This window comes from Brachionichthys hirsutus, chromosome 7, assembly GCF_040956055.1.
Source record: "Brachionichthys hirsutus isolate HB-005 chromosome 7, CSIRO-AGI_Bhir_v1, whole genome shotgun sequence".
Lineage (NCBI taxonomy): Eukaryota > Metazoa > Chordata > Actinopteri > Lophiiformes > Brachionichthyidae > Brachionichthys > Brachionichthys hirsutus.
This window is the reverse complement of record NC_090903.1, coordinates 11,070,769-11,086,656: the sequence shown is the minus strand read 5'-3', so window position 1 is coordinate 11,086,656 and position 15,888 is coordinate 11,070,769. Positions and strand designations below refer to the sequence as shown.

At 43.4% G+C, this 15,888-nt stretch overlaps 1 protein-coding gene across 2 annotated transcripts; it reads left to right on the top strand.

Moving 5' to 3' along the window:
* Positions 1 to 4,560: 4,560 nt before the first annotated feature.
* LOC137896257 (prolyl 4-hydroxylase subunit alpha-1-like) lies at positions 4,561 to 15,801 on the top strand. Of its 2 annotated transcripts, XM_068741799.1 has the most exons (15): positions 4,561 to 4,695; positions 7,934 to 8,016; positions 8,204 to 8,300; positions 8,429 to 8,580; positions 8,817 to 8,954; positions 9,088 to 9,327; positions 9,780 to 9,997; positions 10,101 to 10,277; positions 10,959 to 11,029; positions 13,606 to 13,705; positions 13,852 to 13,905; positions 13,979 to 14,044; positions 14,290 to 14,358; positions 14,510 to 14,606; positions 14,758 to 15,801. In XM_068741799.1, the coding sequence occupies exons 1-15, from the start codon at positions 4,682 to 4,684 to the stop codon at positions 14,826 to 14,828; spliced, it is 1,647 nt and encodes a 548-aa protein (XP_068597900.1). In that variant the 5' UTR covers positions 4,561 to 4,681; the 3' UTR covers positions 14,829 to 15,801. The 2 variants fall into 2 exon arrangements, with proteins under 2 accessions (XP_068597900.1, XP_068597899.1); XM_068741798.1 differs by lacking the exon at positions 4,561 to 4,695 and having other exon boundaries at positions 7,881 to 8,016.
* Positions 15,802 to 15,888: the final 87 nt, after the last annotated feature.

Sequence of the window (15,888 nt, the reverse complement as noted above, 5' to 3'; positions counted from 1 at the left end):
CTTTGTGTAAGAAAATTATAAGTGTCTATAAATACATTTGGCCCTCTAATTTTCCTGCATGGTTCCTGCAGCAGCAGGAGTAGCACAAACGGCTTGTAAACATCAGGGACATTACCTTTTACTTAAATGACATGATATCATTCTGGGGAGAGGTTGCTGATTGCAGGTATCTGTTTTCTGCAAGTGTGGAAAGAAGATAAATTGATAGGGCTGTTAAACACCATGACAATCAGGACCTCATTTTGTCATCAAATAACAACAGGGTGGAATAAATAGTTAACGTTTGCCTGTTATAACTTCTTATTACTCTGCTGCAAGCTATTTACAGGCCACCTTTACAATTATTTGAACTTAGAAATGGCTTATTTTCACAACGAGGTTTGCGCCATCATTACCACCGCTTGTCTGATTGTTTAATTCTTCTGATTTATTCAAACACATTTCACTGTTTTTGTTATGCGTTTAACAGCGGAGTATATTTCCACAATTCACTGTACCTTTTTGTACTGACAGGGTATACCAGCACACACTGCAAAGCTACCGTAATCAGTAATGATGTTGAAATTTAAAAATAATTTGGATTTCAGGTACTTTTTAACCACTGTATAACTAAACTGTTAAACATTAGTGAAGGGCAAGCTGCAATCAATGGACATTATGCAAATGTTCTTTATTATAAATGATAATGAATTTCACGTGAGTGAAAGCTGCAACAGATGATGCATCATCGAAAACTCTTCTTCTACTTCCCATTTTCGATGTACAACAGTAAACACCTGTGTGAAACAGCATTAATCCACATCAACGACCTCAGGCTGCTGAAGTCCCTTATAACCCTTTGTTCCTTATTACAAACTGCAGCAGCCCTTACTGATACCAACAGGATTACTTTACATGACATAGTATAACGTAGAAGATACCCCCCCCCCCCCCCCCCCCCCACACACACACACACACACACACACATAAAAAATAAAAAACCCACTTCACACTATGAACCATCAAACATATGTTATTGTGCGGTTTCTTTTTTATTCCTACATTTATTGCTAGTAGATATTTCTCTACTATATATTACCCTTGTAATACATTTTCTAAACAGATGGATACATTAGAGAGAACAAAAAAAACCAACAGGAGTAATGCGCGTCATGCTCATATACTGATCGTCCTCTGATGATCATAATATCGGACATTCATATCGATGATGATGATGATGATGATGAAGTCTTTCCGTTCCGTGACGAGTTTGCGTGTTGCGCGTCTCCGGGTTTCTGGCTTTCTCCCACCACCAAAAACGTGCAACTCTCGTCCAGGTCGTTATTTAGCATGAGAATTAGTTCTCAAATTAACTTACCTATAGTTAAATAAAGGACAACTAACTTTTCTCCCATCCACAGTGAGGCGATATATTTAAGGTCGGCCCGATAGGACATCATGAAAAGCGTGAGAAAAACACTCACCATTTGAAATCTCTCATGAATTTATATTTCATCCCAAATGCGATCATTCCCTGTCGACGTCATCCGCTCGGGCTGCTGCTCTTATACTAATAGAGGCAGATTTATTCTCAGTGTCCGGACGAGCCGCAGCGCGTCCCCGCCAACATTCTGCGCTCTGCGCAGCGCAACGCAGCGGACATTCACCTCATCGGTTTGCGCACTGCATCCAGGTGGACTTTGGTCCCTGTCTGTTTGTCTTCCTATTGGCTCGATCAAAGATTTTATTTTAGGTGGATGGTTATTAAAAGTCCAGAGATAAAAACGGAGCGCACTCCATTAGGGGAATATTTCAGCAGGCGGGATGTGAGAATAAGAAATAATCGCCTCACAGGAGGAGGAATTCCTCCCACTTTGCTGCTTTGCAATCTAACATCGATGTGGAAATCCCGCAACAAGCCCTCTGCTGATAGTGGACTTGGGCTCATCCCATGCTTAATCATATTTCACAAGGAATTTAACACACCCCGTTGTCGATTTTATTATTACCTCCCCAAGGAGGTTATGTTTTTGACACGTTTGTCTGATTGTTAGCAGGAGTACGGAAAAACTACTGGATAGATTTTGATTTAAAAGAATCTGGAGATGAGTCTTGGTATGTTCTGAGAGTGATCCGGATACCCAAATAAATAGCGAAAATCTGGATTTTCCTATTTACTTATAATTGAGGGTTCTTCTTTTTCTTCTTTTTTTAGTTATTTTCGAGGTGTTCCATCCTGTGTAAATGCAGGTTACGGGGGCACCATGATCCTTATAGCTGCCAGAGTCTGAATATAAGAAACAAACAAATAATAATAATAATAATATAATATATTATTCTATAAGCTGCAGAGTTTGCTGTGTTGATATATGATCTCAAAGATACCTTATTTTTTCACAGACCAGAGTATAAATTGAAAATCCCAAAATAGGAACAAGCTGTTTCATAAACAGACACCAACTGGGCTAAGTGGTGGATGATGTGAGATCATGATTGTAAACAGCTGCAGAGGCTAAGAGTACCTTGAATGGTGTTGTAAAAGAGGGTAACAGGGGAGGTGTAAAGAGTCTGTGAGGTGGAAAGGGGACGGTTAAGTGACATGAAGATGGAAAAAGGGTAACCAGGCTGCATTTTTTTTATTTTCTATAATAAGGTCAGTGCTTCCGTTTTACATCAAGGTGTATTCATACAGCCATTAAACACATTTTTCTAAAAGCAAATAGAACTATTCTGTGCACACTTTCATTCTTCCTCGCTTCTCTCTGGTTATTAGATGTTGTCTTAATAATCTTTGTTTTAAGAGACTCTCCTGCATCAACCTGCCACAGCATGAGAGAAATTCACTCCTGGCGCATTTCCAACAGCAAAACATTATAGAATCAAAGCCACCACAGAAACATGTTGGGCTTTTGAGACATTATTCAAGGGTTGTAAGAACAGCTGGTGTCTGTTAATAAGTAAACAGGATGCGAGTATTCCTGTCTGAGTAAAGTATTTAAAAACTGCATGGACAGTGTTTACACTGGACATGACATGGATTTGGGTGGTTCCGATCTGTAGCCACTTGCATTTAAGAGATATTACCATGACGATAAGAGTTTGCTGCTCTCCCCCTCACACACCGAACTCCACCCTGTCAAACTCCAGCTTGCACAAGTATTTCCCTCCCTACAGAAACATCTTTCTTTTGGTTGGGAGGTATTTGGCGTAGTGGTCAGCGCTGTCACCTCACAGCAAGAAGATGCCGGGTTTGATTCTGTGCGATTGCCTCATCTACAAGAAAATGAAGTGAGTTGATGAATGGAAAGCAAATATTAACATTAAAGTCCCAACACACCAAGAGCTTATCCAACTTTAACTCAGAGAACCTTTGAATAAAACGATTGTTGAAATTTGGTGGGTGATAAATACAAATTACAGGACAGGAAACGAGCTGTAGTTCAAAGCTTTAATAATTACGAACGGTAACATGCACAGAACACTAATTATGCATTAAAGGTGACATAATAACAAACATGACTTAAAAAAAATTATAATTCAGTGTTCAAAGGTTAATAAGACAAAAAACATTTGTCCAGTCTTTCAGATCCAGATCGGCTCTCTGTTCCGGACCACAGATCTGCAATGAGCTGAACAACCTCCCGTACCACTTCTTCTTCTTCTTCTTCCTCCATCTTCTTCTTTTAGAGCTGGGCCTCTCAAGTTTCTCCAGCTGGGACTTCGGGGCCTCCTCAACTCCTGCTCCTTCAGCTGCAGAGGGGTCTTCAGAGCGTCTGTCTCTTGTAGAAGAGAGCATTTTTCTTCCTTCCTTTCACTTGCTCCGGTTGATCTCTGACTTCCTGCTCCTTCAGGGTGTGTTGGATCTCCTGCTGGTCCTTGAATAGAGACAGCTTCTCCTCCTGCCAGTTCACCCCACTGGTCTGAAGCCAAAGCTCAGCCTCTTCCAGAGTCCATGCTGTTTTGTCATCACGGGAGGCCCTCTCCTGCTGCAGACCTTTATTCAAGGCGTTGAGCCTGTCCATGTGTTTGGAGGTCAGTGCTGCAGGAAGTCTGCTGCTCCAGCCTGGTCTGGATGTTCAGCTGTGTGACCCCAGAACCTCCACCTCCTCCTGTTTGGTATGAGCCAGCAGGGCTTTCATTCAGGCCATGGATCTCCTTCTCCATCTGCTCCTTCTCCTGGAAGCAGGAGGTGCCTCCTTTCTGCTGTTCAGCATCTCCACATGGATTCTCCCCCATGCAGAGAGCCAGACCGAGCTGCCTGCCTGTGCAGGCAGCTCGCTTTTTTGTCTCGGTCTTTGTAGCTGTCAGTGTGAGTTGCGGTTCTGACGTCAATGGAGAAGTGGGAAAAGTGATTTTTTTTTTCTTTTCAGCTTGGACCAAAAATAATTTCGCAAAGTTATTCTGAATGCCATCACTTAAAAAAAAAAAAAAAACCTAAAAACTTTAACTTCCATTCTATCACCACGGGGTCAAAACAAGCAGACACCTCCCACACCCGGTTACCAACGACGACCCAGAAAGTAGATCCCCTCGAGCAGGAGGATCCGTGCATGTGAGAATCTGCACGTAGCAGTCTTGGAAGGAGAGCCGCGTCCACCAGATGGCCAGGACTTCATCGACGCGTTACGCACAGGACGGGACGGACTGATTACCGGCTTCGCAGTTAAAGGACTCAACCCCGGTCGCGCATTTCTGCTGCAGGATGCTCTCGTTAAGGTAAACATGTCAATAATGAGATATGCAGGCCAGCAGCTAGCCCGATAGCTTGTGTGTGGACCCACATTTCAGTCCCTGTTTTCAGTAGCGACTTCTGAACGCAGCGAGTTTAAACTCGGCTAAAGAGTTTGGACTTAATAATGTGGGACAGCTATAGCTAGCTAACATGGATGAACCCGCTGACGTAAACGAAGCTTCCCCGAATGTGAATAATGTGATACGTTTAAAACATTATGGGGGGGGGGGGGGGGGGGGGGGTGCAGTTTAAAAATAAACCCAATAGTGTAGTCCAAGCTGAAATTAGCATGAGAAGTCAGCCGGGCTGGTGTTTAGCTTGTGGCGCTAGCTAGCATCGTTGCTAGGACATTCCAGAGCGACGCAGCGTGTGATGCTGCTGCTGCTGCGTTCTCTCTGCGCATAAACTTCAACACGCAGACGGCTACTTGTTTTTAAAGAACTTTGCACACTTAAAGTAACCCAGTTTGCCATCTTCTACTCTGCAGTATTTGTAACAGCCAGTATTTGCTGTAATATTTTATATATTTTTTGTATTCTTGTTTCGCAAGTTAGCTAACTATTTAAGCTAGCTTAGGGGGTCAATAAACAGCCGAATCTCCCCCCCCCCCCGGCTCATCCGTGCTGTCTCTTCAGTTTGCTGCACTATTTACCGGCTGTTTAATGCGGGGGGGGGGGGGGGGGGGTGAGTGCGACTCCATTGAGCGACGTTCATTCCTCACATAAGTTTGTCCGCTGGGGAGGGGCGAGGACGTGGCAGTCCTCTCTCCGCATCCACGTCCTGTGTTATCCGACTCCCCCAGCCGAAGCTCGGAGAGAGACTGGAGAGGGACAGCCGGAGTCTGCTCTGAGAAGCTGCTGGAACAAAACCCACTCTGAGATCTGTTCAATAAAACTGTGCTTTTTAAGTCTCTCAAGGTTGATCGGTGTCATTTGGTTGTTGGCTGTGGAAAATACAAATTATCTGCTGGCGAAATGTTCTAAAGCAGATGTGGTGGATGCTCTGGATAAATGTGCAACTTATATATGTGATATATAAGGGGTGCGTTTAGCCGGGTATCAACTGAAAAAACCTGATACAATATGACTTAATGCCTAAAAAAAAAAAAAATCCTAAAATGTACGACTATTCAAAGTCAGAGCAGGCGCTCTTTTATTAGCCGTTACGTGCTCCTGCTATCATCGGGCGTTGTTGAGCTGCCACCAACGCTAGATTACATTCATGAAAATGCACGATAAAATGTGGAGTTATTTCAGGTCAAACTGGAAATAATAATCACCTCCATTGAGCACTGAATAAAAGAACTTATCAGATGACGTACTCTGGTGGTATCGGTACTGGCGTCTTAAGTTTCATAAAGCAGAACGCAGCCCCGATGACGGCTCAGTTACTTTCCGTATGCTCCTTGGTTTTTGTGTCATATCTTCAGAAGAGCTTGGCTTCTTCAAGAAACACCTCCTTTTCTCATCTGTTGCCGCTTCAGGGGCTTGTTTTAAGTCATTTTCAGCAGATACTGTGGTAGAAATGACAATAACTTAATAACGCCTGGAATTCAGCATCTCGCCGTCAACTGGCGGATCCTAAAATAACTTTCTGACAAACCTCAGAAACGCCTGGTAACACTTTCACTACCGCTCATTCCTGTCCGGCATGTCGGACCCAAATGATAACTAACCCTTTGTGTCATTTTCCTATGACATCATCATAACAACAGGGACACAGTAGCAATCACTCTTCATTGTACACATGATATGTTGTCGGCTTTTGTTGTGAACCCACAGGGGCGTATTATAGTCTTACGAACAGAGTTCCACCACTGATTTTTGGATTAAAGGTCTTTATAATTTTGTTTTTTACGTGTAGAATAGATTTGCTTTCTTCCTTTTTTACTTCCTGCTGCTGAGCTGAACAGAAATGTCATATGAAGGAGTTTTCTTTTTATTGCTGAAGGGCCTGCCCGAGCCTGTTTCCAGCTCCTTGTGAAAGGCTTAAGTTTAGTTTGCCACCAGGTGTAAACAAGTCTGAAGGTGCCCGTGAGTTTTTGCATGGCTCCTTGTGTGTGTGTGTGTGTGTGTTGAAGCATGTGTATGTGTATGAGGAGTATTTTTACTACTGTTCAGTGGGTAGCCCTTTATCTGTGTGCCCTCACTATGACTTTAAATGAAGACTATAAATTGAAGGAATTAACAATGTGTAAAATTAATTACTGACATTACTAAGACATGTCTTCAATCCAAGCAGAGTCCTGTTTAGTTCACAAATGAAATAAATGCTGTTCCCACTATGTTTTTAACAAGATATACGCTTGTTTTTTTCTCTTGCTTGTGACGTACATGAAATACACAATCTATTAAGTCACGCGAAGTTCACAGCAGGCTCGTCTCTGACCTGTACTGCGTTTCTTTCACCATTTGTGCTTCATTTGTTGCATGAAGAGCTTTTTTTTCCCCTTCTGAGTTCATCATCAGACCAAGTAATTTTATTTAATGGGAGGTTTGAACATCGGCCAAATGATGAGGTAAATAGAGTTGGTACAGATGTGTGGGTCAAGAAATAGTTTTAAATTAAAGTTCTCATGCAACCATTGATGTCCAGGCGGTGGTTTTATAGATTCAAATCCAGTGTAGTAGAAGTAAAAAAAAAAGTGCATTAAGTTAGCACATGGTGTCGCCTGACATTTAGCAGCATTATTTATACACACATGTAAGACTAAGTGTTAACAGTTGTACTGAGCGCTGTGCCAGAGCAAATGCAGTGAACACCAGCCACAGACTCCCAGACTCTGTGTGGCGCTTGTGTCTGCTTTTAATAGAACAGAGGAACTTCTTTGAGGAGTAATTAGTCATTTTGCATGAATTATTTTCCGAAATATTGCTTTGTCTTATCATTTCATCTAAACAATAAAATTATCTTATCTCTTCTCTTTATAGCTGAGACCTCACTCAACAGTAACATGCCTTTTTTCCTAATCTGCGGAATGAACCGACTCTCCTGCCAAGAAAATGTTAAGCTGTGTATATTAGTTTGACAGAGTGTCCGGTCCTGAGTGGTGTTAAACCCAAGTTTTAAATTCGGTCAGAGCCGAGCAAGATGGAGTAAAGGCAGACGTATCAAGCGAGTCTCTCTGGAGGACAAGGACATTCAGTCGTATGACTGTCGCCCGAGTGTGATGCGTTTCTTTTTCATTGATCATGCAGCATCCTTTTCTCGCTCTTTCCTCAGGATGGAGTTACCGTGTTGGTGTTTGCTCTTGCTGAGCTGCCTGCAGTCGCTCTCCGCTCACAACGACTTCTTCACCTCCATTGGTAAAACCCTCTGGCAACACGAGTCTCGTGCTGAAAAAGAAAAGAAAAAGTCTCTCTGTTTGATTTGCTGATCTTTGCTGTCAAAGTGATCTTGTCCTTACATTGTCCTATTTTACATCGATCTGGTAAGATGGTTTATCATCGCAGTGTTGATGCCCAACGTGTCTGATTTTTTTTTTTTTGTCAGGCCAGATGACCGATCTGTTGTACACGGAAAAAGACCTCGTCACCTCGCTGAAGGACTACATCAGAGCAGAGGAGAACAAACTGGAGCGCGTCAAACAGTGAGAGACAGAGTTTACACTCATGGATTAAACACACACACACGCACACGCAATGTAATTCTTATTTAGTTATGTCTTGTGAATCTGAAGTAAAGGAACTAACATTGGATTACACTTCTCTGTGATAGGTGGGCTGATAAGTTGGAATCATTGTCAGCCACGGCCACGCAGGACCCCGAGGGCTTCCTGGGTCACCCTGTCAACGCCTTCAAATTGATGAAGAGGCTGAACACGGAGTGGGGGGACCTGGAAAGCCTTGTTCTCAGCGATACCACTGACGGTATGGAAAGATTGAGGCTTTACACGACGGTTCGATGTCGGTCTCGTCTAAAGGTGTTGTGTGGAATTTCTTTCCTTCTCATGACTTTTTTTAGCTCTGATCTTGTCACAGAAGATCAAAGTTTTACCGACCACTGTGAGAAGCCATTCACAGTCCCTTTTGTTTGATTGTTATTTATTCTGAGCGAATCCTCAACGCAGTATGTTTCTGGTTCCTTTCCCTTTTGCTTCTCTAAGGATTTATTTCCAACCTGACTATCCAGAGAAAGTACTTCCCCACAGATGACGACCAGACGGGGGCTGCTAAAGCTCTTCTACGGCTCCAAGACACTTACAGACTCGACGCCAACACTATCTCAGTGGGAGACCTACCTGGTAAATGCCCTATATCTCCTTATTTCCAAAGATATTTTGTTAGCACACATAGAAATCAACTGACTTGTGACTATGAGGTTTCTTCTTGTTCCCCCCCCCCCGATGCTTCCCTTCTGCCTCCTCAACATACTAGGAGTGACACACAAGATCCTAATGACAGTGGAGGACTGTTATGAGCTGGCAAAAATCGCCTACTCCGAGTCTGATTACTACCACACAGAGCTGTGGATGGCCCAGGCCATGAAGCAGCTCGACGAGGGAGAGGAGTCCACTATAGATAAGGTGACGGTGCTGGACTACCTGAGTTACGCCATCTACCAGCAGGGGGAGATGGAGCGAGCCCTGGATTACACCAAGCAACTGCTCGAGCTGGGTGAGTTCCTTCACGCAGCGGTACAGGATTTCCTTCAAGAGAGGATTCAAAATACATCAAAGACTAAATTCGACATTCACTTTAATAAAAATGACTTTCTGAACAGAGGCCAAATGTTTAAAGCCACACACACATACAAATTAAAAAGTATTGCAATGGCTCTGACAAACATATTTATTTTTTATGTCTGATTTTCGGGGCCTTTTGTGTCAATGTTCGAGTTTAATTAGTAATGGAATTTGAACATGGAAAGCAGTACCGGTACTCAATATTTTAATTTTTTTTTACATTACAGTGTTGGAACTGGAACACATAATCGAGCACAGCCATAATAATACGTTATCTGTGCGTGAATGTTGGTTCAGCCTCGGAAGTGACGATGTCACGATACATTTTTGTCGTCTCTATTTCTACTCACCATGTTGATTTGTGTTCTTCTTGCATTCCTCCAGACCCAGAACACCAGCGTGCCAAGGGCAACCTGAAGTACTTCCAGTTCCAGTTGGAGAAGCAGAAAAAGGAAGCAGAGAATGAAGTTAAAACGGAGACAAAGACGCAGGAAAGAGAGACAACTGAGCCGAAGAAAAAGACCAAAAAGAAGGCTCCTTTTCAGCTGGTCCCCGAGAGGAAGAAGTACGAGATGCTTTGTCGTGGAGAGGGCAATAAAATGGTGAGGCAGACGGAGAGTTACACAGTTACGCCATCTCCAACCTCTTAAATACACCCTGGCTTCAACTCCCGCTGCTCTCCTGCCGTTCTTTTCTTTCCATCAGACCCCTCGCAGGCAGAGTCGACTCTTCTGTCGATACTACGACAACAACCGCAGCCCCATGTACGTCCTGGCTCCGGTGAAACAGCAGGACGAGTGGGACAGCCCCTACATCGTCCGCTACCTGGACATCATCTCAGACGCAGAAATGGACATGGTCAAGCAGCTGGCGAAGCCACGAGTAAGCGACCGTCGGCGGCCTCAGTGTGTATCGTGACAGACGATGCGATTGTAAAACTTCATCCAGAGGTTCGTCTTGTGTGTTGTTGCGTTAGTCGGGCACGCAGACACACGCGGGGAAGAATGTTGCGAAATCGATGAAAAATGCCATCTCAATATTTTCCGAGTTTTTCAGATTTTATATATATATATTTTTGGCCATTAGTCAAAATATGTTCTAAAATGTTCTATTTTTTTGATAGCTTTTCTTAACAAAACGTTAATTATTGCCTTAATAATATCATCACAACACAAACAACAACACAGGTCCTAAAATCGGTAGCTTTTAAATGAGAACTTTGTCCATTGACATTTGGTTTCTCTTTCCATCTGTTACTTTTTTTTTTTCTCATTGTTCTGGGTCTGGTGTCTCGGTTTGGTCCGTCATGGACAATGCTCTTCATTCTGAACAAAGCTACAAATGCAAACGCATCTTTCTACCACCCCTACTTATCTTCGTGGGGCAGCGACAGCGCGCCAACGTCCACCGCGCTGGGAGTGACGATAACACCCCCCCCCCCCCCTCGAGCGTCGTTTTAAACGGCCGCTATGCTGTCATGGCAGATGATTCGGAACTCGCATCCCTACACACATCTTTGCATGTGTGTCTGTGTGTGAGTAAACCGTGTTCCTGGCTTCACAGCTACGCAGGGCCACCATCTCCAACCCCATCACAGGAGTGCTGGAGACTGCTTCATACCGGATCAGCAAAAGGTAAGGAAGAGCCAGGAACGGAGGAATGAAGAGAGGAAGGAAGTCCCGCTCCGTCTCTTCGCTTAATAACTCCTCATGCCTCCTCTCTGTTCCCGCCCACCTGCGAAACTGGTTTTTAACTGGTTTTTTCCCCCACCCTTGCATACTTGAAGGCTCTTGAGCTGAAGCACGTGATCCAAACTGAGACTGGTGGATGTTTTACAAAGCGTGAACATTAATAGACTGTCACATGCTTATAAATCATTACGGTCAACGCCGTATTGCAATGTTTGTCTGTTCTTTTAAATCATCATTTCTATTGTTTAGAGATGCAGATATAAATGTCAGAGGAATCACAAGAGGGTTTTCTTCTGCATATCATATTGAGCTTAACCTACATCGTATGAGAACCTATTTTGAAGTGTTGCTTTTGAGGATCTGTCTATGTTTCTGCTCAGGAGTCTGCTGCTGAAAGCTGACGCCCGACTGTGCTACTTATTCAGCCGCTCATATTAACATAGTTGTTTTTGCTCAACCAAGATGTGCAAATGTGCAACCGAGGGAGCACTCCTAGGTTGCAAGATGTGCACTCCTTCCACAGCATTGCATTTTCTTACTTGGAAACGTCGTTTGTCTCTCGCAGCCTGTTGTGAAACGCCTTCTTGGGCCTCCTTGAGATAACATTGACGAGTAGTGACCAGTTCTACCTGTCTTCTCTCCCTCTTTCCTCCTGTAACTTCCCACTTGTCCTCTTTTGTGCTTCATCTTCCATCGTCCTTCGTTCCTTTTTCTTTTTGTGTCCTCCTGCTGGGGAAAACTACTGTAGTTAAAGCGAGCCACGGTGCATGACCCTCAAACTGGGAAACTTACCACAGCCCAATACAGAGTCTCCAAGAGGTAAGGGGTCAGAGGTTACTACAGTGCCCTTCCCTCCTGCTCCATTCATCTTTTCATCTTTATCTCTGAGCTCTAGCTGCATTCGGCTGTGTGCGCAGCAAACCGCATGCACATGATTGAACACTACACTGGGAAAGCTAATACGAGATGAGGCTTGAGCTTGGTTTCAGTGGAAACTAAATTTGCATCAAGTGTCGCGTAAACCAAACTCAACCAATCTTCGGTTGGTCTTTTTTTTCAGTGTAACTGAGAAATTCTTTGTTCTTTTAGTTTGCCCAGGATTTCATAGTAGAGATCTGCTTCCTTTTACCCCACCGACCTTTCCAGCTCATCTGAGATCCAGAGCGCCGAATCTTTACTCCCTGCTGCACGTCCCAGCCACTTTGATTTGAATATGCTTGTTTGCGGGAAGCTGTCCCCTTGTAGTTTAACTGATTGTTCCACTTTGAAAGATGCATTGCCTGTCACGAGCTAAATGTGCACCCCACTCTAAAAACATGTGCTTTAACAATCGGCAGGCGACCACAACTTTCTTTGGCTTCACTCTTTCATGGTAATTAATGTTTGGGTGCGCGCTGGTGCGAGGGTGTGGTGCCCCTTGGCTATTTTTGGCTGGTCTGAACGAGCAGCTCAGCAGATGAGGTTTGTCTGTGCCTGAACGAGCAGCTCAAAGGACGCCAACACCGCGTTCATTGGTGCGGCTGTGCAAAAGGTTAATGTCTGCAGCTAGTTGGCATACTCAAAGTACTGTAGGTACTGCATTCTAGTACTACTACTACTACATTACAGATATAGTATCTGGAATGCAAAAGTAAACAAAGCTGAGTGGCACCAGTGCAGTAATTGGTCGGTTTTTATGAGGTTTTAATTTATGATTTTGGTTAGTATTAAATTGGATGACTTCGTTCCTTCTAATTATGAAGTCAGCCTTACGCTTTAATGGTTTATGACAGAATGTGTTTGAAATTATCTTTAAAATTGAATATACGTGTAATTCAGGACATAATTAAAATGGAATAAAATTATTGTAGTTATATTATAATTATAAATCAAAGTCTTTTTTTTTTAATATCCCAACATCTGAGTGTTGGGAAGGATTTGTTCTTGCAACCATTTTTATTTTTAACAAAAATAACCGACCAACACAGCAGAACTCTTTAACAGCAAGAGCAGACAGAAATAAACGCTCAGAAGAATTTGACCACACTTTGAACGGGTTGCGAGGAACAGGATTTATTTTCTTTCACTCGGCCCAGCTCCAGAACTCTTGCTGGCTCATCAGACATCAGCAGTATCACGGACGCTGCTGGATGGCTGAGGGTTATCTGTCTCATTGGTGTAGAGTTTGAATGTGTGTGTGTGTGTGTGTGTGAATGGAGGACAGCGTCAGAAGTTAAATCCATAAAGATACTCATCACAGTCATCATCTTCAACCGGAGATGCACACGGATGTGCTGTATGAGTGTAACCCTCGACCCTGAGCCGATTGGGGATTCTACATCTTGGGCCAGTTTCCTGTGTTTTCACTTCTCTCTCATTTTGTCATGCCTAACTTCACCGTCATTCTGAACATCTAACGTCAAAAGGCGTAGCATGACTGGCCTATTTCAGATGAAATGCTCCCATCTAGTGGGCAAATGTGTGCATCACTGTACAGCGTCGTTCTCCCTTAATTGCTGCTCTTCCTGCCTGTATTCTAGTGCTTGGCTCACCGCCTATGAGCATCCAAATATTGAAAAGATCAACCAGAGGATTGAAGATCTCTCAGGACTGGAAGTGGACACTGCAGAAGAGTTGCAGGTAAAACTTCAATTCTTGAAATGCAGGCTTGTGGACGCTTAACTTCTTTGATATGCTTTTGAATAGATTTTAGCAGGTGCCCCTGCTAAATCGTATTTCTGTGTGAACTTGGAAACCCGAGTAATTTTTTTGTTGTCTCTCCCCAGGTTGCAAATTATGGCGTTGGCGGTCAATATGAACCTCACTTTGACTTTGGAAGGGTAAAGAGCCTTTGTGATTCACACATTTGTACACATGTTCAGCGGTGTTGATGTGACGGAACTCTCTCCACAGAAAGACGAGCCGGATGCCTTTAAAGAGCTGGGCACTGGGAACCGCATAGCGACATGGCTCTTCTACGTGAGTCAAATCTTCTTGATTCTGACTGAAGGAAATGTTTCATTAACTTTTATTACATGAGACGTTTGCATCCTCTGTACACAGTTAACAAGGTCAAAGACCGGTGTAAAGAATAATACCCGGTAGTGTTTTACAACTTGAAATCAAATCATGTCGCCCCCTGAGCTTCCTTGAATGTACTTTGGAAAAGCTTTGATTGATCAGATAAAGACTGAGCTCTCTTTGTCTCTGTGGCTGCTTTGTAGATGAGTGATGTATCGGCTGGCGGAGCCACAGTGTTCCCAGATATCGGTGCAGTCGTTTGGCCCAAAAAGGTAACGATTCACTTTGAAGACTTTGTGCTGAACATTATGGTCACCAGAAACACACAACCTTTTCTTCCTCTGTGTGATAACTTTCTTTTTGGACTGCATCCCATCTGCTCTTCTGTTAACCCTTGTTGCCTGTTGGTTATGTATATTTCAGGGCAGTGCAGTGTTCTGGTACAATCTGTTTCCCAGTGGGGAGGGAGACTACCGCACGCGACATGCAGCATGCCCAGTGTTGGTCGGCAACAAGTGGGGTGAGCGTCTCTTTGTCTGGCTCCTTAGATCTCATCAGATCCTGGTTATCATTTTAACTTGTGACCAAGAATCAGACCACGGGGTTGAGTTTAAAACTGTGTAATAAAGTGGCTGGAATAATTTGTCTTTTTTTTATCATCGTTATTTTAGTGTCAAACAAATGGATCCATGAACGAGGCCAGGAGTGGCGGCGACCTTGTAGCCTAAATGAAACCGACTGATGAGCAAAGCAAACTTCCCGCCCCTCTCTCCACTTCCTTGTGGACCACCCAGGACCAGAAGAACAACTCCTGAAGAGGACAGACGACACACGGGGTCCAGATACCCACTCTCCCTCACGGCAAACACTCCAGTGTCCTCCCAGCCGTTTCACTCTGAGCCCGGCGATTACAGCTCGTGTCAGGTCGAGGGCCTTGGACAGGGTGGGAATCACCACGACAGATAACACTTTTTCAGGTTGTCGGACAGTTTTGAAGAAACACTTTTCACTCCTCCTTTGCATTCTACAAATTCTAGCAGTGTGGTGAGATTATCCTGCCATCAGTTTAAACCTTAAAGCTACATTCTCTGTTTTTCTGAGGCCTTTCTTTTGGTTTTCGTGAGCAGAGCACACTGGCCTGTGGGTGGAGATGAAATCAAAGGATTTGTTTTGTTAACAACTGGACTGCAAACTGTTTCTTTTACAAAATTACAGTTCAATATTTTCTCAAACTGTCCTAATATTCAGAGCAACATGTCTTTGTATGGGATTTTGTTTTTCCACACAAATGGTCTCAGTTTCAGTTACAATGTCTCAGTTTCTGTATTTACAAGTGGTATCATTCTCACCTTCCAGAAATGTTGAAGTAAAAACTCAGACAAGTGCTCTATGGGAGGATTGAATGGATTCATATCATATCAGAGCAAAGGAAACTTGGAAAAACATCCAGTTTTGGGGGAAATATGATGCACAATGAACCAGGCTTCTATCAAAACCAGATCAAAGTGGTGTTAGATGTAACAGATGTGTCTATGTCTGTTTCTAACTGAATGCACAATGTTTTAAGAGACTCATTCTGGTGGGTGACGGTGGAAATAAAAATAAATACAAAAGTCTTCCAAGGAGGAAACATTTTATTTATATGTCCCAAATCACTTTTTTGTGAGATTGTTTTTTTCTTTCTTTCTATAATAAAGATTATTTTATTGAACTCATGCTAATGAAGTGGCTCGTTTCGGTTTGTGTGGGCGGGTGTGTGTTGTGCTTTAGGGGTGTGTGTGTGAATCTATGGTTGGGGGGGG

Excerpts from the sequence above, each read along its gene's own strand:
- LOC137896257 (XM_068741798.1), top strand. The coding sequence starts at position 7,881 with ATGCGTTTCTTTTTCATTGATCATGCAGCATCCTTTTCTCGCTCTTTC. Across the intron at positions 8,301-8,428 it reads AAACTGGAGCGCGTCAAACA|GTGGGCTGATAAGTTGGAAT; the intron begins GTGAGAGACAGA and ends TCTCTGTGATAG. Across the intron at positions 10,278-10,958 it reads AGCAGCTGGCGAAGCCACGA|CTACGCAGGGCCACCATCTC; the intron begins GTAAGCGACCGT and ends CTGGCTTCACAG.